The following is a 23,891-nucleotide window of genomic DNA, read 5'->3' on the forward strand; positions in this document are numbered from 1 at the left end:
TGGGACGGTTGTATAATAATCTGATCCACCCAATCAGCTTGGGTCCAAGACCAATGCGAGTCAAAACAGCGAACAAATAATCCCATGCCACGGTGTCAAATGCCATTTTTGGGTCAAGCGCGAGCAAGATGGTTTGCTCCTCTAAAGTCGTCACCCGACCCAGCGCGCCGTGCACACGAAGTAAGTTACGCGCCGTGTTGCGACCTGGCATAAACCCCGATTGGTCCGGGTGAATCAAGTCCGTGAGATATGGAAGTAGACTGTTAGCCAACAGTTTGGCCAAGATTTTGGCCTCTACCGTTATCAACGAGATAGGTCAGTACGATGTGCACTCGTCCTCTTGTTTACCGGGTTTACGGATAACCACAATGTAGGCCTTGTGGATATCGGCTGGGAGGAGGCCGTTCTGATAGCATTCATTGTACAGGTTCAGCAGGTGAGGAGCGAGCTGCGTTGTCATGGGTTTAATGAGTTCAATCGGAAGCCCATTGGGGCCCATCGCCTTACCGATCCGGAAATCATGAATTGCTTTCCCAAGCTTCTCAACTGAAAGATCAACGTCTAAGGCCTCTCTATCTTGTTGGGAGACAGTTGGTACCTCGATAGTAGCGAGGAGATCTGCCACCCATGGTGCTTGTGAATCCCGTGGCATATTTGTAAATTTGCTCATAGTATTTGGCGAACGTCTCTGCAATGCCCTGAGGGTCAGTGATCAGAACGTCATCCGGCCCCTTGATTGCTCGCACCCACCTCGTCGACTGCTCCTTACGTTCCAGCCTTGCCAGAAGTTTCCCTGTTCGCTCACCCTGTTCATATATTCTATGACTGGATGCGAGAGTGCGCGTAGTGGCGTCCTCTAGCAGCATCTGTTTATAATCCTGTGTCTTAACACTAAGGGTATGTTGAATATCCTGATCAGGGTTCTGCAAGGTAGTGTGTTCAAGTGCCAGGATCTCTTTTTCCAAGTAAGTTACGCGTCAGTTGCGCTCCGCCCAATGGCCAACCATCAAAGACAATGCCCTCCCCTTTATAACTGCCCCAAATGCGCCCCAGTGTGTTATTGCCAACTGCACCAACCCTGTATTCTCCTCAAAATAGTAGCCAGTGTCTTTCCGTAGGCTGTCCCTGATTTGTGGGATCTTTAGCGCCCAGGGCTAAATCCTGATGGGGCCTGGCTGTACAGCACGGTGAGCCCCGAAGACTGCTAAGACCGGGGAATGATGAGACACACCTCGTGCAAGGCAGGCAAAATTGGTAAAGTCCTGTATGTGTTGTGCTTGGGTAAACAAGTAATCAAGTCGTGATTGACTGCTATGCACACCTGATTGAAACGTCAAGAGTGTGCCTTGAGGGTGAGACCATCTCCAGATGTCCAGCATCCCCAGGGCATTGGTAAAGTCATGCAATTGCGAGTCGTGTACAGAGTCACGTCTGGGCGGGGACCGGTCTATTTGGCCGTTCATTGTCAGGTTAAAATCTCCTCCCATCACCAAAGTACCTATGGGTAAGTTCATCTGTTAATGTCATGCGTTGAAGGCCCGGTGGGGCATATACTGAGATCGTTGAGAACTCTACCCTCCCAGATGCCTGAACAAGCTGCGCATCTTGCCTGCAGATCCGTGCACGTGTCTTGTATCCTGTAGGGACAGCCCTTTCGCAGGAGGATCCCCACCCCCCTGGACCCCGATATAAAGCCCGAGTGTGTGACCATCCGATACCCCTTTCTATCCAGGGCTTTACAGGAATTACCTATTAGATGGGTTTCTTGGAACAAAACCATATCTAGCGCCTGACGGTGAATATATTGTGTCACTATTCCACGCTTAATTTTGTAACCTAGCCCATTGACCTTCCAAGTCACGAATCTAAGTCCCTGACCTCTTGCCATAAAATCCTAATAGTGGTTTAATGGAGTGAACCGGGTGGACTTGATGAGTGCAACCCTCAGCAGCACCCCACCGTACTCCTTCAATTGTGTGACAGCGCTCTGTGGCGCCATGAGGTGTGTAATCCGCAAACTGGGTGTTGATACTAGTCTCAATGCATTGATGCCAGATATACCCCGTACCAAGCTGTAAATATGTAAGCAATTACTTTGTGTTGCTGCCGTGTGATCTCCAATGATTGTCCCCCAACAACATAAACTCAAAAGTACCCTCAGAACAACAAACTCCCCTGCCTCCCTGCTCGGCGGGACAAAAACCGCCCGCCACCCCCAACATGCAGAGTGCCTGTCGCCCACCCATGAACAATTTAAGGAACGCAGGTAACCCCACTCCCGAATTGCATAGCGTTGTAAGACATTACATCGCTCCCTGGCCCAACCCCACCCCTAAAGCACTATATCATACGGCTGCTCATATCGACCCCCGCAAAGTGCCCAGTGGCACCCACATCAACCACAGCGTAAGAATAGTTGTATCCTGATCCAGAACTGTACAACATGCTAAGCGAACAGATCAAACAGTAGCGTGGACACTATGGACCAGTACTAGGATGCTCCCCCGCGACCAAGAGGCCCCGGCTGCCCAGGTAACAGACCTCACCCCATGCATCCCCTCTATCATCGTTCTTGTACTGAGTCACCATCGGGAGGTCATAGTCCCAAGACCCTGAGGCCGCAGGAGGGCAATGCCAATCCCGTATCATCTTACCAACCACAGGATCAGCACCCTCCCGTTTGCCTCTGAGAGTCAGAGTGCGGAGGGGATCGTCTCTGTTGGCGCCAGTTAGCGTTGTCATCCGCTGCAGAAAATGCATTTTTTCCTTTCTTTTCGACCGTGCGCCATCCCTCCAGCCAGTCCCAAGCCTCTTCTGGTCGGGTGAAAAACCAGGATTTACCATTGGCTTCCACACGTAACTTGGCAGGGAACATCATTGCGTACTTGACCTCTTGATCACGTAGGGCCCTTTTAACCTCCAGGAAACTGCGCCGTTGTTTCTGAACTCTCATTGTGAAGTCCGGGAAGAACATGATTTTACTGTTCTCCAAGGTGAGCGATGGGGCCGCCTTGCCGTCTTTAAGATGACATCGCGGTCCCGAAAATTGAAGACCCTCGCCAGTAGTGGTCTCGGGGGGGCTCCAGGCTTCGGGCGCCCCCCTGGCACTCGGTGAGCTTTTTCAATCGTAAAGCACTTGGAAAGTCCCCTGGGTTGGAGATGTTTAAGGACCAGTTCCTCCACAAAGAGGTCTGCTGCCTGCGCCTCTGCTCGCTCCGGCACACCAATAATGCGAACATTGTTCCGCCACATGCGACCTTCGTAGTCGTCCAGCTGTAGGGCCATCGCTTCGTGGGAGGAGGGGAGGTCTTTGATTTCTTTCTGGAGCTGTGCGGTGTCCGTAACCAGTTCCTTGGTGGTGTGCTCCACAGTTTCGACCCTTTCTGTTATGTTCTTCATGTTCTCTCGTATCAGTGCCACATCTGTGGCCACAGTGTCAATTCGCACCTCAAGGGAGGTCCTTATCGCCGTTATTGCATCCAGCAGGTCCTTATTCAACGGTTCTGCTGCTTCTCCTGGTGTCATTGTCTCCGATCGGTCTTCAGTTTGTTGTTTCTGCCAAGCAAACTTCTCCATCTTGGTCTGAGTCATCACCCGGTTCGAACGGCCGGTCTACATCGTGTCCTTCCCCGTGGGCACCACCGCGTTATCAGGGCGCCACCGCTACTCCCCGCCGCCTGCGGGGAAATTCTTCACCTGGCCTGTGGGCTTTCATGGAAGGCACCCCACCCAGCGGGATATATGATCAGGATCGCACCACGAGGGCTGCCGCCAGAGGATCAGCATGTGCCTGCGTCTCCGCTATGGGCGGTCGACCGTAACGTAGGGCACCACTCCTATGGCTGCTGGAGTCACTCAATCGAGGTATGGCTACTTGCTTATGCATATAAGCCTGCTGATTACACGGCGCAGGGGCTCCCCGGGTGAAGAGTGATTATTTTGGGCACTGTAGGCACACCAGGATATCAGCGCCTCTTCAATGTCCTGTCGTAAGTGGCCAAACCGGCACGTCTAATGTAGGCCAGATCTGAGTTCGAGATTTCGGGGTCCTACAGCCGTGCCCACTAGGCCCCACAGCCCTGGCAACACTCGGTACGCTTCCCGCTACTCCACCGGGCACATATTCGCTAGTCTCCAGGTCAGGCGTTGAGACTATGGGGCGGGTAATGCGCAGTGCTCGAATATGCCTCCAGTGTAGGCCAGAATACAGTTTATTCGACAGACCCCCAACAGCAGGATCGCTGAGAGACCCCCGCAGCAGAGATCACGGGCCTCCGTTAGTCTGTGGCCCTTAAAACAATTTGCTCCACTGCATCTGTGGAGCAGGTGGCCACTCCACTCACTCCCTCAGCCGGATGTAAGGCCTCAGAGCTTCGCTGGCACCACCAGTCATGGGCCTCATCGCAGGACACAATGGTAACTCGGGGGATGGGGGGTCCTTTAGTGCTCAACCCCCCACCCCCATTGTCACTGCCACCCCCGTTGCCTATCTGTGGCCGTTCAACTGCCTCAGGCCGCCCCAAGTCCACTTACACGTGGCGATGTTGCATTAGTGTCTCTTAACCCCGGGGGGGCCGCACCTTCCTCCGGGCCCCCGTCACTCACCGGGTTGTCAGGGGCAGTTCGCACAGTCTCAGGGAAAGCTCCGGTCCTGCGGGTTCCGTTCCAAGCGTCTCTCCCGCAGCCACAAGAGGCCCTGTCAGTACAGGCCGCAGCTGCGGCCTCCGTGACGCCAAGTCCGCCCGGCCTCGCTCCTCCACCGGCAGTGGTACGCACAAGGTCCCGGGCTCCGGAGCACTCGCCAAACAGTTCGACCGATTTTTACCAGACTGAATCCTGCGACCACCAGACACCATTGGAACAACTCTCCGACATCAGGGTGGAAATCGGGCTGGCTGAAGCGGATGAAAACAGGATAGATCGGGAGTGGCGGTCCAGAGAGGAACTAAGGAGCGGCCATTCCCGTTGGCGGTTAGCCACGCACCCCCACCAGTACATATTCAAGTGAAAGAAGGTGCTTCTTTGCCTCGACTGCCCCAATATAAAATATATCGGAAAGGCGAAGAAGCATTTATACACATTGTTCAGGATTTGATTACGGTGAGGGTTGTGGAAGAAGTTCCTTACAATACCTGTAATAGCCCTATTCTTCCTATTTTGAAAAAGGACACTGATTCTAAAATGTATAGATTCATCATTGGCTTGCGAGAGGTTAACAAGATCGTAGTGCTCCAATATCCGGTAGTCTCTGACATCACAACACTTCTTACTATGGTCCCTCCTACTGCAACTACATTCAGTGTGATCGATTTGAAGAATGCATTCTTCTCGATACCTATTCCATCCTGACAGCCGTTATTTGTTCGGCTTCACTTTGAATAATCGATCATTCGTATTTTGTAGAGCTCCACAAGGATATACAGAGTCATAGCATTTATAGCCAGGCATTGAAAAGGCAGCTTGATTGTTTGGCTGTGCCAAAAGGGGTGGCTCTTATTCAATATGTCGATGACATCTTGTTGGCTGCTGATACTCCTGAACAGTGTGAAGAAGAAACACTGTTATTGCTATCATTCCTTGCCTCTCATCATCACAAAGCCTCTCAGAAGAAATTGCAATATTGTAGACAGCGGCTTACCTATTTAGGTCACCTCCTGTCTAAGGAGGGACGTGCACTTTTACCAGATCGCATTCAAGCTATTTTAGACTCGCCTGTGCCCTGTACTCAGAAGGATGTTTGTGCAGTGATTGGCCTTACTTCTTTCTGTAGGCAGTGGATCCCTAGCTTTTCTCACATTGTTAAACCCTTGTTGGCCCTTTTGACTAAAGACACTCCGATGCCCCTCCCATGGACTACTGAATGCCAGCATGCTTTCCAACAGTTGCGTCAAGCTCTTTGTTCTGCACTAGTATTAGGAACTCCAGACTACACTAAGGCTTTCACACTCTATGTACATGAGAGGGACGGTTTTGCTCTCTGTTTTAACACAGACACACGGTGATAAGCAGCATCCTTGTGCATATTTCTCAGCTGTCCTTGATCCAGTCGCCCGTGCGCTGCCTGGGTGTTTTCGAGCGGTGGCGGCGACAGCTGTGTCCATACGTCAAAGTGAGGATAATAGGCTTGTCACACAGATTGCTAGTGCTAGTACCCCATTCAGTTGATGCTCTTTTAAATCAAACGAAAACACATTTGACTAGTGCCCGCTTGACAGGAAATGAATTGACACTTTTGGCCCCTCATATCACACTGAAAAGATGCTCGGCTACATTATTGCCATTTCCAGCCACTCAGTCTCAGTCACGAGTTACATGACTGTATATCCCTTATTGAAGAACAAACAAAGGGTCGTGTTGACCTACAAAATACGCCCCTTTCCAGTGTTGATGGGGAACTGTATGTTGATGGGTCCTGCTTGAAGTTGCCTGATGGCACGACATCTGCTGCGTATGCAATTACAACACTTCAGACAGTAGTTGAGACCGCTCGCATTCCACAGAAGTCAACTCATCCAGCTGCAGAGTTGATCGCACTGACGAGCATGTGAGCTTAGTACAGATCTACTTGTTAACATCTACACCGATAGCCGATATGCCTTTGGAGTGGCTCATAATTTTGGCCAACTCTGGAAGGAAAGAGGCTTTCTTACTTCACATGGGACACAAATAGTGCATGGGGAATTAGTACACAATCTCCTTACTACTTTGACATATCCTAAGAAAGTGGCAATTGTTAAGTGTAGCGCATACAAGAAAGTGACTGATAAAATAGGAAAAGGCGATGCCTTTGCGGATCACACAGCCCGTGAGACTGCAATGCAGCAAAGTACTACACATGTATGTAGTTAAGTCACAGGCTGAGCGTTGGCATGATGCCAGGCAAGAGGTACTGGATATGCAACGATCTGCTTCTGTTGAGGAATCAGACCAATGGTCTAAGGAGGGAACATTGGATGATGAGGGCTGTTGGAGGAATAAAGAAATGACAAAATGGAAGTTACCCACAGCCTATTTACATCCCATGATTCACATGGCACATGGACCGGCACATGTTGGAGCGTCCTCAATGGCAAAGCAACTTATGTAAGTTTGGGATCATCCAGATATTGCCGGCACAGTTAAAAAGATAGTCTAGTCTTGTCTGATTTGTCTCCAATATAATCCTGGAAAGGGAACACTAACTCCAGCAGGAGGGTTTGCCATAACTACTGCACCTTTTGAGGTCCTGCAAATGGATTACATGCAGTTTGAGCGTTGTAACAACCTAAAGTATGTCTTGGTAGTGGTTTGCGCCTTTAGTAAATGGGTGGAGGCATATGCTACGAAAGATAATACAGCTCTTACTACAGCAAAGGTGCTCCTAAAGGAGTTTTTCCCCAGATTCGGCATTTGTCGAGTTTTGTGGAGTGACAAAGGACCCCATTTTATTGGGCAAGTTGTTGATTACCTCATGAAAGGATTGGGAATCAAGCAGAAGTTCCATACTGCTTTTCACCCACAATCAGCAGGGCTAGTAGAATGCTACAACTCTACCCTCAAACTAAAATTGCCCAAAATACAGGCTTCCACATTTTTTAAATGGCCTGATGCACTGCCATTAGCGTTGCTATCCATTAGATTGGTACCACATACACGCTCTGGCCTCACACCATATGAGGTGGTTTTTGGAAGACCAATGAATATTTGGAGGATTCCTAAGCTATGCCCTATACATGATGTACCCTATGTATTGATGAACGACTACTTGTCTCAGTTGACTGACAGTTTGTCTTCTATTTATCAACAGGTTCGGTAGACTCTTCCAGACAGGTCGCAGGGTGAGTGCCATAATCTACGGCCTGGGGACTTTGTCCTAACGAAGTCCTTCCAGAGAGCCAGCTCCCTAGCACCGAGGTGGCGCGGACCGGAGCAAGTCCTTCTGGCTACCAGGACTGCAGTGCGAGTGACCAACCGGAAGAACTGGGTGCACGCAAATCATTGTCGGAAGGTGTTGCAGGACCTAGTGAGCCCAGCTGTGTTGGCAGATCATTGCAACATCCTAGACACCGAGAAAGGACAAGCCACGTCACCTGAGGAAGCCTTCCCGGACCACACGATCCCTGGTACATCTCGATATCAGCTGGGACCCTGGAAGAGAGACACTGAAAAGACTGTTTGAGCCACTGTCCTGGGTAGTAAAAGACTGAGTTACATAGGGGAGTACTCTTTTAGTGGCTACTCGTCTCAACCTCAGCGAAGAAACCAACGGCTGCCCAGGACCTTAGGGCACCATCTGTTATGTTGGTTAACGGCAAGATGCACATGCCTGCGGAGAAGAAATCAACTGTTGCAAAAGTTTGTGATCGAAAGAGTATGTTCATTATTGGACTCACTTTGATTTTTGTCATCATCGCTACAATAACATGGGTTGTAGAGGGAGTAGCTCCTGCTCGAAATCTACTGACTGCTACTACTCCTGTCCCCATTGAGCACCACTATTATACTCTTCCTTATCATGAGAAGAAACACCGGATGTCCTATCTCAATAACACTTTCATTCAAATGTTGCATCACACCCATAATGCTACGAACATTACCAACTGTTGGGTGTGTGGCATGATGCCAGCTCATCAGAAAAAGAGAGGAACGTCTTTCATTCCTTTGCCGTTTTCACACAATGGCTCCTGCAGAGCCTGGTTTGCACTATTGTGGGCTTCTCATATTGGTAATATTACCAACTTTGATGTAGGAAGACTTAACGCTCTGCTAAATAGTCTGTTACCCTGATGAGGAAGGAGATCCACAAGCTAAAGGAACTGTATGGGAAATGGCGGAGTATCGCCGAGGAAATTCTTCCAAGCACTATGTTTTCCCTAACACTCGAACTGTCAAGGGTAATAGGCCTCCTGGTATAGCTGTTACTAGAGCTCGAGCAGACCGTTGTGTGAGCAATATTGGCAGTATCCCTGTGGGGAAAAGTGACTGTACTACAGTGCTGAACATTACTGGAATGAACAATAGTAGTTTCTTGTCATCACATAACACCTGTTTCATTTGAGGAAGTAAAGGCTATTACCACCTACCTATTGGGTGGTCAGGTAGCTGTTATGTCTCCTTTTTGTTTTTGCTACCACCTGTGTTTTTGGCACCTGCATCCTACCACAAAGACTATAAACTGTTTAATGACATTTTTAAGAGCCGAATTAAGAGGACAATAAATCACGATGAGGTAGCAGCAAGCCATATTAGTAGATTGATAACCATCCCGTCTACTGATGCAGGTAAGACGTCATGTGGAAGGTGGAAGCTAGGACTTTGAACTTGAGTACTCTGGAGCATTTTGATTTGTTACCAGAGGAGGAGTTCGGCGGGCTGGCTATGGGAGTCTCTTTCAGCTCCCCACTGGACCCTCTTCCTCATAAAATGTGGAAGGCATATGCTTCAGATCTATTTCCTAGTCTTAGACAGATCTGTAACCATTCACTTTCCAGTGGAGAGGTGCCATCTTGTTTGTAGCATCCATTTTGTTAGCCTTGTGATTCTGCTGTCTTCACTGTTGCCTGCTTTTCTATTCTGCTTGAGTCATCAACCTTAGATAACTCCTTCTGTACTGAGCCAGAGCAACGTATGAGCACAAAAAGGCCTGTAGCTGCTAGAATGCACCTGTTTGAGAATGTAACTGTCTATCCTACTGATGTAAGCAGTTTTGTTTCCCCTCCCACTTTGCTGACTAAGTGATATTCATCTGCCCATGTTTGTCAGTATCTATTCCTGTATAGGCCTGTACCTTCTATTTGTAACTACATGCTTACCAGTGCAGAAAACTCTGTATAAAAGCACCATGGTCTGTGTATTCAAGCCCCTACCTCCTGGAACACTTGAGGGTGTTGTATGGACATGGTCTCACTCATAAGTGAATACACTTGTTATTTTGAATTCCAGCTTCAGTGCCAATCTCTTCTTTGTTAGTCTAAGGAGCCGTGGACAAACTTAAGGGTGAACCCTGCACCGGTGTGCCCCTGAAAAGGCACATTTCCACAACATCAACTAGCTTATCTTATTCACATTATCTAAGGATAAACAGTCTGGCGTACATGCTCTCACCGCACTTGCCTTTTGGTTTTGCTAACAATCAATCCATAATAGGAGTGATGCAATTTTTATCTGGTCCCTTAAATAGGGTAAACTAACTCCTCAGGGCATATGAAATTTGCGGACTTTTTGGGGACTGGTGCATCCTACATGTGAATCCATTTTCTATGTAATGGAGAGTGTCTACCTTGTGATATCCCCATACCCCTGCCCAGTTTAAAGCAGCGGAGATGCATTTGGATTTATACAAGGCTATCATCTCCCCAAGAGGTTTTTTGTTTTTAAGTTCCTTGTCAAATGGAAGATAGCCTCCACATTCTTTCCCATTTGCTGGGATTTCATGTTTAAGTGGGATTTCCATTTTAAGGATGAGTTAAACAAAATCCTAAATAACTAAAATAATTTATTCTTATTAAAAGTGTGCCATCAGTTCTAAAGTGCTTGAATTTGGTGTGTAATGGCCCATAGGTCATTGTATGTCATTTTGAATAGTTCACTTTCAGGTCCAAACTCTCCATGTACTCTGTGAAGTGATCTAATAACTTCTGTAGTGCATTCGAAGTATGGGCAAGTAAAACCACATCATCTGTATATAAAAGTATGGGCACAAAATGGTCCTCACATCCACACCTGTCTGTAATACCATTAATATAAACCAAAAACCGAAAAAGGGGCTAAAATACACCCCTGTCTCTCACCTCTCAGGGACTGTATTTGGGTTGATAATTCCTCTTGTGGACCATAACAAACAAAAACTTTAAGACCATGATGTAAACATTTTATTGAAGATGGTAGGTTGGGTTCCACTCCCATTTCCTGCATTAGTTCCTGTGAGAAGTTGGCCATGTATTTGATGTCCACTAATTAAAGTGGGCACCTTGCACCAGTCCAACTTCCCACATTGGTGTGCAGTGGTTGGGATTCAAGCCTGCATTGTTTTACCAGATAATCTTTTGTATTGATTAACTGAAAAACCACTAGTACTAGGCACATATAATACAGCCTTAGAATAATAATTTCTACTGAACTTGGGGTTGGGTAAGTCAAGCGTCTAGCACACCCTTTATCCATCCTAAGAGTTTAGCCCCCACTAGGTTAGGTAGGTGCAACACCACACCACACCACACTTAGTATGTCTACTAAAGGAGATGCCAGTGGCTCTATGCCTTCTATATACAGTGAACTTTAATTCCAGGAATTGAAAGCACTCTGTGCCTCTAGAAAGTTGAAGACCGGGAGGAGTGCCAACACTCAATGCCTGGTAGAGGTGTTACTGTTAGATGACCTAAGGAAAACTCCTGGGTCAGATGAACAGAACCGAGTGGGTGGGACAGGGAATGAGGATAGGCCAGGAGGGGACACCCCCTATGACTTAGAATCTAACCCTGACCGGGGGAACCTGATGGCTCCCACCTGGACAATTCAGATCTTCCAGAAGACCGTGCAGAAGGCGCTGAGGGCCCCTCTTCACTCCTCCTGGAAGTGTGCAGAGTTTACCAAGGAGAAATAGATCTCACTCTGCGGAGTCTAATCACTCAGAACAGTCTATAGAGACCTCTGTATCTAGCAAGAGGGACCACTCTTTGGATAGAGAATAACAACTTCTTCAACTTGAGAAAGCTAGGCTTAGGCAAGAGCAGTTGGCCCTTGACAAGGAGTCCCTGGAAGTCCAGAGAGCTAGTAAATTGCTGGGACTAGAGTCCCATGGTGGCAGCAACAGTGTCCCTGGAGTTAAGTTAAAAAAGGAAGTGAAAAAAATCTTAATGCTCAAATTCCTGCCCTAATAGGCCTTGGCTCCTAGACTTCATTACTGCCCTCTATTCAGTCGTCTTGATTGACTTTTGACATGGTTGTATACCTGGGAATAACATTGTTAGCATGCGTTGTACATACATATGTTTGAATGTTGCTCACCCATTACTGTATCTGCCCTACCCTTATGTGAAGAGTTCTGATACCTACAGGAGTCTTGAACGTGCCTTGCATAATTATGTAACAAATGTTTTGCTTCCCAATACTGTATTCCGCTTACCCAACATTGTGAAGCGCTCTGATACCCGTAAGGGTCACGTTTGTGCTATACAAAACTTTATAAATAAAAATAAATAAGGAACATTCCTTTGATAATAGGAACCTGAGCAAGATTGTCCCTCCCTACCATGTTGAGGATGACATCCATAAATTGATAACTGCTTTAGAGGGAGCATGTAAAGTTCAGAGGGTCCATCAAGAGCAGTGGGCAGCTATCTTTTGGCTTTCCTTTGCTGACAAAGGTAGAGATAAGCTCCTCACTGTTAGAGAAAAGGATGCTGACAATTACTCAGTTCTGAAGAGTGCTCTCATTGATGGGGTTGGCTTAACCACTGAACAGTACAGGAATAAGTTCAGAGACACCCAGAAAGCACAGACCCAGTACTGGGTAGACTTTGTGGATGGTGCTACAAAGGCTCTGGAAGGTTGGTTGCTTGGCAGCAAAGTGCATGACTATTTAAAATTGTACAATTTGATTATGAGGGAGCAGATCCTTAATAATTGTCAAAAACAGCTTTTGCACCAGTACCTGGTTGACTCCGTTCTGACTTCTCCCCAAGAATTGGGAAAGCAGGCAGATAAATGGGTCAGAACCAGGGTTAAGCAGATGAACCAAGGCGGTGGTGACCAGAAGAAAGATGCTTCTAAAACCCAAGAGAAGGGTGGGGATAAGTCTAAAGAGAAGTCCTTTGAAGGTCCCCAAAAGTCCTCATCTGGGGGGGACTCCCAAACTCCTGCTTCCCCTGGAAAGAAACCTTATTGCTTTCTTTGTAAGAAGCAGGGCCACTAGAAATATGATTCTGATTGTCCCAAGGCCAGCAATAAGGAAAATATTCCTCCTACTACTACAGCACCCCCTAGTGCTCCTGACAGTAACCCCCCAGGTGGTAGTAGCACACCCAAAAGATTTATTAGGTTCTCATGGGGGTACTGAGGTGGATACTTGCCTAGACAGATCCTCCACACTGGCCACCTTAGTCTTTGATGGTGGCATAGGCGTTGCCACTTTTACTGAAAGTCCCAATACTTTGGGCTAGTACAAACAGGAGCCTCTGATAAATGATCAGAAAGTGGTAGCCTATAGGGGCACAGGGGCTAGTGTCACCATGGTGACAGGAAACCTTGTGCCCCAACCTCAGCCTTTACCTGCGTACAAGTACCCGGTGACCAATACTGATGGTGTAAGGGCAGATCATCCCATGGCCATAGTCAATCTCAGCTGGGAAGGGGTCACTGGTTCCAAAAGAGTGGCAGTGTCCCCAAACTTACCTGCAGATTGTCTCTTGGGTAATGATTTAAAAACTTCAGCCTGGGCTGAAGTAAAACTGAAGACCCATCTAGAGATGTTAGGCCTCCCTGAAAAAGTTGGTATGACCCTTGGTGCCCCACTCCAACGCTAGGGAAGTTTAGGAGTTGTGGAGCCTGAAAGAATGGCACACTCTACTCCATTAGAGAGCAAAAGGGATGAAGAAAAGTATTTTTTCCCCCAGACTATAGGTAAGGGCCAGCCTTCTCAGGGAACTGAACCTACCCCTCGTGAAGGAACTGCCCCAGAGGTGGTCAGGCCTGTCCTGGCAGGGCCACTGAGGGCAGGGGAACCTTCCAATGAGGAGCAGTCTGGAGCAGTCAGCCTTGGGCTGCAGAGGTCAGGGATGTCAGTGGACCCCATAGGGCTCACTACCAGGAGGAATCCCCTCATCCACAGATTAGGGACCCCCAGCCTAGAAGTACTAGACAGGTGGATAGTCCTCAGCATTCTGAGGGATCCCTCTTACCCTTAGGCAATGAAATCTTCCAGATGGACTTTGTTGGACAAAGGAAAACCTGGAACCAAGCTGTCCCAAACCTTCACTGGCCTTCCATTGTTCCAACCAGAAGGGACCAACCAAAAGATGTAGGCAGCCAGAGGTTGACCCATAGGGATAGATATAAGTCGGCCATAGAAAGAAAGGCCTCCATGGTGGACAGTGCTCTGAGGAAGCTGAGACCAACCCTGTTAGAGCCTCACTTCCCAAATCAGACACCCCCATCAGCCTCTTTTTTGGCTCAAACAGCTTACAGGTGGTCACCTCAAACTTTTGAGAGTATCCAAGACCATTCAGGGGAGGAATGTCTCAGGATAGGGGGAATTGTAGTTTCTGTTCATGGTTCAGTTGTGCTAAATACGTAGTACTGCAAGACTGGTTGAGAAGTTTAAATTAACCAACTGTAGGTATTTTGGGAGTACTGCTAGAGCATTTACTTTCAGCTCCAAATGGGGTCTAGTTAGCAGATTGGAGAAGAGGATGTAGAAACCATCTGCGTGTTGTTGGTAGATATGTGCTAGTTGTGCATGTTCAGGTAGTGCAAATGTAGAGAAGAGTAGTACCCTGACAAAGGAGATACAGGTGTGGTACACCTGTGTGTTGGTGCAAATTGGAGAACGAGCAGGATCCTGTTGCTAGTAGTGGTATGCGCGGAGCACCTCATGCTATGTGCAGTTGGAGAGGAGTAGTATTTTGCTGGTAGAAACTGAATGTGGAAGCATCCTATGGTGTGCTAAGTTGAGGAAGGGCTGTACCCTTTGTAACTGTTGGAGGGGGAGCGGGTCTCCATGATGGTTGATGTGGGAGAAGGAAGGTACCCTGCATCGAGAGGTTACAAGGGAAGTATCTTGTGGGGTGAAAATGTGAGGAAGTGTAGTACTCCATGGTGTTGTGGGTGATAGCCACAAGGTTCACCTGAGTGTGCCCTGCCACTAGTTGTCATTCTGTACAAATATGAAGATTTGACAAGTATGTGACACGAGGCATAGTACGTGATTTTGTGGTACATTTTATCCAATTGCGTATAATGGAGAATGGCAGTGTTTGATGTACTTCTAGTGTGTTGTAGTTGCCTTCTTATTTACATGCTGATCTAGTCTGATGTCATTGGTTGTACTGCTCAACTACACTCGTGTTTTATTGTGTTGTGTTAAAAAAAATTCAGTGTGCTTCTACTGGAGGCTGTCACCATTGTATTTGCAAGATGTTCCAACATTTTCTGGTGCAGTTTCCAGATGGCACGTTCTGGGTACATGTTAAGTGCTTTCTTCGGCCAGACACGTGGTAATGTTGTTTTGGCCAGCTTATGTGACTGGGTGTGGAGCGTGTTGAAGTGCTGGGCTGCACTTGTGCATGTGAGTAGGTGGTGCAGTCTGCTGTCCTTGTGGGGGTGGGTAGCTTGTGAAATATTGTTTGTTGTGCTGTGTAATGTTAGTAAAGCGAGGTGAATGTCTGGATAGATAGATGTCTTGTGTATGAGTATAGTTGCAATGACAGGTGTTATGTTGGACTCTGGTCAAGGGAATTTTGAGCCAAGGTGATATATTGTGAAACTTTCCTATTGTGTTTTTGTTTTGTGCATCGAATGTGTAGACTTGGGGGTGATGGGGAAACCATTTGTTGAAGGAAGCTGGGAGGTTCTGTGCCCAGGCTGTCTTGTGTCTGGGCATCCGTGACTGCATGTCCTGCATGCATAATTGTTGTGAGGTGTTGTTGTGATGTTCGCAGACGTGGTTGTATGGCGTCCGGTCTAAAGAGGTTGAAAGATGTTCACATCTTGGACCACTGTGCAGTTGTAGTCATAACCTAATCGTTGTCTTGTTTGTTTGACATGAGATGTGGGGAGCCTCACGTCTTGATTCCTGGCAAAGTTTCTGTGTCTGTTAGTTATCTTTTGGAAAGTTTAACAAAATGTTATTGCATAAATGAGTAAGCTACATATGTTCGAGATTGAGTGATTGTGAATGATTGTCCTTCTATTTTATACACAAGGAATGGCTGTTTGTTGTTCTGTTGATTGTCCTTGTACTGTATACATTAAGTTTGGCTGTTTGTTGTTTTGTTGTTTGTAAGAGAGGGCGGTGTCTCCCCTTTTCCTATATGGCTGAGCTGGGGTCTGGAATGCTGAGGGAGAATAATGTAATACAATGTATGTGTGTGGTCTTGAATGGGTGCAAGGGAAGGGCAGTTAGAGGGAGGATAGAGCCATGCCTGGACCTACCTTCTGTAGCCTAAGGGCCTAACATGGAATAAAGAACTTACTTCCTACAAGAGTGGCTCCACGCTCTTATGTGAAGAGCCTGTCTTTTAATTATTACGTTGGTATAAAGGCTAAAATTGCCTGAAAGTGATTATCTATTTTAGCCAGACATCCTGTAACTCGTATTTGCAAATGCCTTTGGGAATGCAAACTAAACTACAAGCGGTATGTTACTTTTCCTTAACAGAAATTCAGGAACATTTTGGACAACAACAGGAATGTTCCCTCAAGAGTTTATCATTAGCTTGAAAGGACTGGCAAAAATCAATACTATTACAGTGCAGAGTTATCTGGGTGAGTTTTTTGTTACATATATTGAAATCATGCCTTTCTGCCTGTGGAGTCTTTTAGGAGGGAAATGTCATGTATTTGTGACGTATGATCACTCTGAAGTCAAAGAAGAGACCCAGCTCTTTAGAAGACGAGGTAGTTGTGCAGAATAAGTAACCCAGTTGAAGTCTTAGGAAATAATTTAGTTTGTCTTGTTGGAAGAGTGAAAATTATTTCAAGATGCTGAAACCATCCAAATGCCCACGTGTTGATATCTTTGTTGATGGGTACCTTGAGCACCCCTTCCTGTCACCTCTACTTGTATTTGTATCTCTCCTTACAGTTTGTTTAGAGCGTTTTGTGTTTTTTAATGATTCTGATAAGCAGGTCTGATGTGCTGCATACAGTAGGAGGGATCTCGGGACACAAATGCTTTGAGTTTAATCAATCAAAAGTTGGCAATTTTTACATCCTAACAGTATTGGGATTGAAATTAATCGACTAGTTTCCTTTGTTCTTTTATTAAAGATTTTTGTTGTTTCTGAGCATGAAGATGAAACGATACAATATCATAGAAATCATTGTTCAGAGCCAATGGACAAATATCAAATCCAAGTAATATATCAACAACACGCTGGCTTGGTTACATAGTAAACCTATATAAACCCAGTAGTAACATTGTTGTACGTCCCAATAATAATGGCATCTCTTCCCTCCACCAAGAGTACTGTACAAGCACGTTGTGGTGCAACATGACTCAAATTAGGCAATATACAACACATTGTAAAGTTGTGGTTCTTATGGCTTCACTCCGCCATATTACATAAATCTGTTTATGGAGTCAAACATTTTTATCAAAACACCAAACTTGGGAAAAACTATTGGGAAAATGAGGTGGGAAGGATAGTGAGAGCCGCAGAGAGGGAGGAAGGAAAACACAGATCTCGAATGTCACACATCAGAGTCCAGTCGATCACCCTGTAGGTGAATCGACAGACCACCAAAAGAAATGACCATTCACAAAGGGGACGGGGGTCTCCGTCCACACAGCAGTTCACACCTCGGGCCAAAATCTACCCCAGTCTAACACACTAGTCCGCATGAATGGGAACATCCACTGAATCATCCAGCACCAGCAATTCCTATAGGGCACATAGCATTCCATTCAGCAGAGATGGGGAATTTACGTAAACCCAACATATCCTCTCGTATCAGGTAGACCGCTTCAGCCTTCACCCAGTTGAGCATGGAAAAAAAGCCAGGCTCTCATCGGTGGGGGTTCCTCCTACTTCCACCTACGGGTAATCAATTGCTTAGCCACAAAGCCCAGGTCCAAATAACGGGTAGACGCTTTGTGTTTTTTATCCCTGGGGAACACACCAACTATGCTCATTTCCCATGTCTGCGGTATCTCCCTATCTGTACAAGTGGCTAATGCCTCTAGCACCTTCTTCCGGTAAGTTGGCAGGGCAGGACCAGAGCATATGCAGTATATCTGCATTCGCTAGCTTGCAGCGCAGGCAACACGCATCCTGCCTATGAAAATACCGATTATTTTTATCTGGGGAAAGATAGGCCCTGTGGACAATATAAAATGGAATTAACTTAAAACTGGCATTTCTGGGGACTTGCCTGGGGCTTTCGAGTACCATGGACCATTCCGTCTCCGAGAGGGGCCTCCCCCGATCTGCCTCCCACTTAACTCGCAAGGGCGTTAGATCTGCTAGGGTATGTTCCCTAATCGATTCCGTGAACCACTTCACCAAGTGACTGCCTGTGCCCATAACATGCACGTATTTCAGTAAGAGATGCGTTGGGGGGGGGGTTCTTGCATTACATCTCCCCACCAGTGTCTCATTGCGGCGGTCCAGGAGGCATGATTCAAAAATTTACCTGGAGGGACACCATCTTTGTTCGTGATATCAAGAAAAGGCCTCACTGTCCCCTCTCCAGATGTCTCCTATGGTGGATTTACCAGCATCCGCCCAGGAAGTAAGGTGCACGCTGGATGTGTCCACGCACGGTTAGCATACCTAAGATAGGTACAACAGGTGCATATGGTATGACATGATTGGTGAGACGAAGGGCCCTTTGGAAACATTTCCGCGCTATCCACACCAGCACAGGAAGAGGTTCATTCGATTTATTACCAGGATGAAATGGGTAAAGGATATTGTCCAAAGAGTACGGTGGGTCACGTTCCGCCGAGTCCGATAAATGTAATTCCTCCACCCATTTTGCCACCCATAACATTTGGGATGCCAAGAAATAGTGCTCCAGGTTGGGCAGAGCCAGCACCCTCTTTGAGCGAGGAAGGTATAATCTCACCAGTGCCACTCAGCATCGTGAGTTATTCCAGATGAAATCCCAAACCATCCTCTCCAGAGAGCGGAAGAAGGACACTGGGAGGTAGAGCGGTAAATTAGCAAAATAATTAAGAAGGCGTGGTAGCATGACCATTTTGATTAACCCCACCCGACCTATAACTGAAAGGTTCACCGTCTTCCCAAATTCAGTCTGGGACTTAAGAGCTGTAACCGCCTTCATGATGTTACCATCCACAAGATCCTGAGTGTTGTGGTTAATGCGGATACCCAGATATCTGAGCGCCACTGACTGCCATTGCACTACCCTCCCATCCACCTTCCAACCCGGGTCCTCCATACAAGAATTAAAGGGGTAAAGACAAGATTTGCCCCAGTGCACCCCCAGCCCAGACAAGCCTGCAAAAGAGTTCAACGAGGCGGGAATGATTTGTGGAGTCGCCAGAACATCCTGCACGTACAACAAAATGTCATCAGCATAAAGCGAAATTGCATGTATGCCATCCCCGAGACGTATCCCCCTGTCTGGCGCCAAAGTGCGCAGTGCCATTGCTAACGGTTCAATTACCAGGTCGAACATCAGGGGGGAGAGGGGCCATCCCTGACGAGTCCCTCATTCTATCGAAATAGGCTCCGAAAATAGAGACCCCAGTCGCAGCCGAATCGTGGAAGCTCCGTACAGCAGCCGTATAAGAACTAAGATGTAGGGCCCAAAACCGTAACGGTGAAGCACAACGAGCATAAAGGACAATTCAACCGCGTCGAAGGCCTGCTCCAGGTCTAGCACAGCACAACAGTCGGCCAGATCGATGAAGCACCACGCATCACCCTGAACAGTCGCCGTATATTAAGAAATGTATTGCGAGCCGGCCCAAACCCATTCTGGTCTGGGTGAACCAGTTGGGAAATCAGCTGCGGCAGTCTATTTGCCAGGACGCTCGCCAAAACCTTATAAACCCCATTTAGGAGCGGCAAGCAACGGTACGCCCCCGTGGAGGTAGGGTCCCTACTTGGTTTGGGGAGCGTGATCAGTGAAGCCTCTGTCATTGAGGCAGGGAGAACCGAAGACTCAAGTGCCTCCGTGTATACCTTGAGCAGCTGGGGGCTCAGGGGGTCCGCTTATGCTTTATAAAATTCACGAGGAAGGCCGTTGGGTCCAGGAGCCTTCCCAGCAGGCAAAGCTCTCATAGTACCCCGAACCTCCTCAAGTGTAAGCGGGGCATCCAAGTCCGTTGTTTGCTCTAGCGATAGGACTGGGAATGGGAGTCCGTCTAAGAACTGCTGAATTGCCTCTTCCGAGGCCTGCAGGCCAGCTTTATACAGCCGTGTGAAATGTGCAGACAGCTCATCTTGTATTTCTAGCTGCGTAAACCGAAGCTCCCCACCCACAGAACGGAAAGCTGTAATTAGCCCTCCCGGCTGCTCTTGTTTAATCAACCAAGCGAGGAGAGGCCCCTTAGCGTGCACTGACGCAGAGTGTGCTGCGAAGTTGAGGCAGCGCTGTCGTTCAGGGAGCTCTGCATGTTTCTTTCGCGCCTACACAAGGTCGGCCAATCCCCCAGTGTCCCCCACAGCCCTAGATTCCAGCAACAGTAAACGATTTTCCATCTCGAGTAGGTCCGAAGCCACCTGTCGTCGCAACCTGCAGCCCAGCCCCAAGCACTTCCCTCTTGTGACTTTCATGACTGCCCACTACAATTGAGCGCAGCAGGCAGTCCCTGTATTAAGTTCAAAGTATTCCCCTATCGCCTCACCAATCGTCTCCCGGAACATCGAGTCCTCCAACATAACCGGTTGTAGCCGCCATGTAGGGACTCCCGGTATCCCTCCCTCCCAAGCCACCACAGCGCAATGAGGATTGTGATAGGAGTGCATGCGCCCCCAGTACTCCGATTTTCAAAACATACAGCAGGACCCAAAGAATCTATCGAGCATTGGAATTAATTTACTAGTTATGTCATTTTAGGACATTATACTGCAAAGCTGCCAGAGAAAACCTGAACTTAGAAATTTGTGGCAAAGGTTTTATTAGTAAAACACGTTTGTGCATAAAAGAAATATTGCAAATGGTGTGTTTGTAAAGAATTTAACCAATTACAACAATCAAAGTCGAATATTTCTTTTAAGTGGAAGATGGGCCATTCACACTCAAAAAGATTGGATATCTCATGTAGGAAGCAGTTAATGTTTAAAATACATATAGATAAATTAATCAGTTATGTAAAATTGAACACACCAATGATTGGTCTACAACATTTAATTTTTTTAAATCTTTATTAAGTTGCACCTCCATTCAACTGCAGGTTAAAGAAGGTGTTTCAAACCTTCGGAATAAGCTCTTTCTGCTAAAATGAAAGCCTGCGAGGGTAACATTCTGTGGGTAAAGTTAAAGCTAAAAAAATATTCCTACTTGATATACGGGAACCAATAATGATGAGTATTTGAAACTGTTGGTCAAGTACCTTCTCTTAAAAGATTGTATTTTTGCAACAATTGTATAAAGTGCTCTTGGCATTTGGTAGTTTTCCCCAAGAAAGTTTCTAAAATATTAGTGGTAAATAGTACCTTTCCATAGCACATTTGGGAAAGCAAAATAGTAAAAAATTAAATAAGTTTTAATGGAGCCTAGCTGTTTTTCTCAAGCAACTTAAAAAGCCGAACTTCAATTTTCGCATTAGAACATTGTCGCTCATGGCTGTTGACATTGGGTGGAGGGGGGTGGTTTAGAGAACAATATAGCGTTGCCCGTGCTTCTCTTGCAGTGATCATTTACACTTTGTGTATATCTGAAACATATTTTGCCAATCTTATTGTTAAACATGGAGTGAGTTGTAAAGTTCACTGCAAAGGAGTTGGATTTTCTTCAACAATTCGCTCTACTATGGATTGCCAGGGCCCTTCTCCTCCTGGTGTTTACAATTAACCCTTTTTTTCAGTTTTAACCGTGGGAGCAGCCAGGCTTTCAAAAAGAATGACAGAGGATTCACTTAAGTTGAGTTACTAAGACATCATGCAGGCAGATGTAATACACATAATTCCAAGAGGTTTTAAAAGGCATGCTATTTTTTCATACATTTTGGTTCAGTCCTCCGTAGAGCATCCTTGGTTGCAATCTCATTACGCCTAGAGGGTTGTAGAATAAGTGAAAGTGATAAAGAACCTTGACACTTTATTGCCACATGTTTCACGTGCTCTGCCTTTCCCTACTTCTGCTCCTGCACTGCTTATCCAGTTGCCTCCCAATCTTTACCTGGAGTTCCTGCCCTTCGAGAGTATTGATTTAATGGAGCATGTCTGGAGGTTTCCTGTTTCCTTGTCTGGAAGACGCTAATGGTTTCACTTCTGCTCTTGGAGCAACCCTTTGTCAGTTGGTACCATGTCTTCCTGCTCTTGGTTCATCTGACCTTTCTCTCTTGAAGCTCCCATAGACTGAATTACGGGCATCCTTACCGCTTTATCCAAGTGTCAGGAGAGTTGTGGGCGTCACCCTTGCCCATGGGCGAGCAATTTTCTTTTATTGTGTGGAATTTACTGTTTGCTATTGCGAGACAAAAAGTGCTTTTCTTGTGGAAAGAGGGTTTTAGTACAACTACAGCGCTGTTTTGTTTGGGACTTGGCTGTTTTGAAGCTGTTTGAAGTCTGAGGACTTTCCGTAAAGCTCTCAAAGTCTACCTTGTGAGAAAAAAATGGCATTTGTAGGGGTAAGCTAGTAACATAACAACCACAAGAGTCACAGATGCTCACATCAGAGGGGTTGAAAATGCCTGAAAGTGTCTGTTTCTCAAGTTTGAGGATTTCAAAGCAAATCCCTGGACCTTATGAAAGTTTGAGAACTTGATTCAGAGGTCAATGAATGACTTCATATATTTTAGATATGAATACAGGCACTGCAATTTACAGAGAGAATGCTACATGGTTAGATTATTTAAAATGCAAGAAGAACATTCACCCCAGTACAGGGATCTGGGCCTAAATCCATCGTTGTTTTGCTCACCATGCCATTCCAGTTTGGACCCAATTATTTAAAAACCACTGAAATTGGCTAGTTATGGACAAAGGCTCTCTGCCCCCTTTTTAGGTCTCGCTGAACCAGCGCATGCGCTGCTCTGCGAGACGTTTAGTGTACGGTTTTCCAACGTGCTGCCACAGGCTTTTGGTGGCCTAAAGTTTGCATGCACAAGAGCGTGCACGCGCGCAGCCGCCATCTGTCTTTCACAACACAACTCCCGCTTCTCTTGATCGTGATCACTTTCACTTTCGCAGGCCGCGCATCCGTGTCACTTTCACGGCCGCGTGGCCAATGCTTGTTCACTTTGGTTTATGACGGATTCACTTTTTACTTGCAGTAACCTACGGGCTGCAACATCAGTCCTATCTGGCTCAATATTAAAAGCATGTGATGTGGCAAAGTGAACCACTGTGGATGCGGTGGCAGACTGCAATATTTTGCAGCAATTTTAGGTCTTCCCCCCCCCCCTTAGACAGCGCTCTTCCAGGTGTCCTTCCACTGCTTATTTTCTAGGTGCTACCTTTTTTCTTTGTTTAAGCACGCTACTAGGGTAGGTCTTTTTCATACAGCTCCCATGTGTACCTCCCCATGCTACTTCCACCGCCCTCGTCAGTGTTTCTTGCCCGCACCCTCCTTCCTTTGTCAGTGTTTCTTGCCTGCACCCTTCCTCGTGCGTGTTTCTTTCCCACCCACACCCGTCCTCGCGCATGCGGGTGGGTGCGCGCACGTGCTACCTGCAATGCCCCCAACCGCCCTCTGGTGTGCATGCTTCCTCCATGCGCGCGCTGGCTGTCCCCTCCCATGACCTTAAGTTGAAGTATGTGCTCTTGTATCATCAGTGCAGTGCGCTCTAGATAAAAGTTAGAGGCCTGGTGTCTCCAGTGCCCCTTTCTCCCAAGTTATCAGGCACTTGAAAGAATCGGGCAGAGAAGGTTGTGCATTAACATCTGTGTACATTAAATATGTGTAATACTGTATCCAGGCACAAGATGTCACCCTGGCAACAGAAATGTATTGCTTCTAGTAATATGTGCTTTTGTGTATTTATCTGTTTTTACAGAATGGCAAAGAAGTACAAGATGAAACTTGTGTACAAAAAGACATTTCGAGAATTCTATGAA

The 23,891-nt window shown here is 46.8% G+C and overlaps 1 protein-coding gene across 2 annotated transcripts in view; it reads left to right on the forward strand.

Annotated features, from left to right (window-relative positions):
• The window catches only part of IFT25 (intraflagellar transport 25), a 202,232-nt gene that overhangs the window by 63,986 nt on the left and 114,355 nt on the right, over positions 1–23,891 (forward strand). For both annotated transcript variants that reach the window (XM_085602581.1, XM_085602582.1), the window contains exon 2: positions 16,355–16,461. In XM_085602581.1, the coding sequence (XP_085458707.1) occupies positions 16,355–16,461 (107 nt within the window). The remainder of the gene's footprint in view (positions 1–16,354; positions 16,462–23,891) is intronic.

Source organism: Triturus cristatus, chromosome 4_2 (genome assembly GCF_964204655.1).
Source record: "Triturus cristatus chromosome 4_2, aTriCri1.1, whole genome shotgun sequence".
NCBI lineage: Eukaryota > Metazoa > Chordata > Amphibia > Caudata > Salamandridae > Triturus > Triturus cristatus.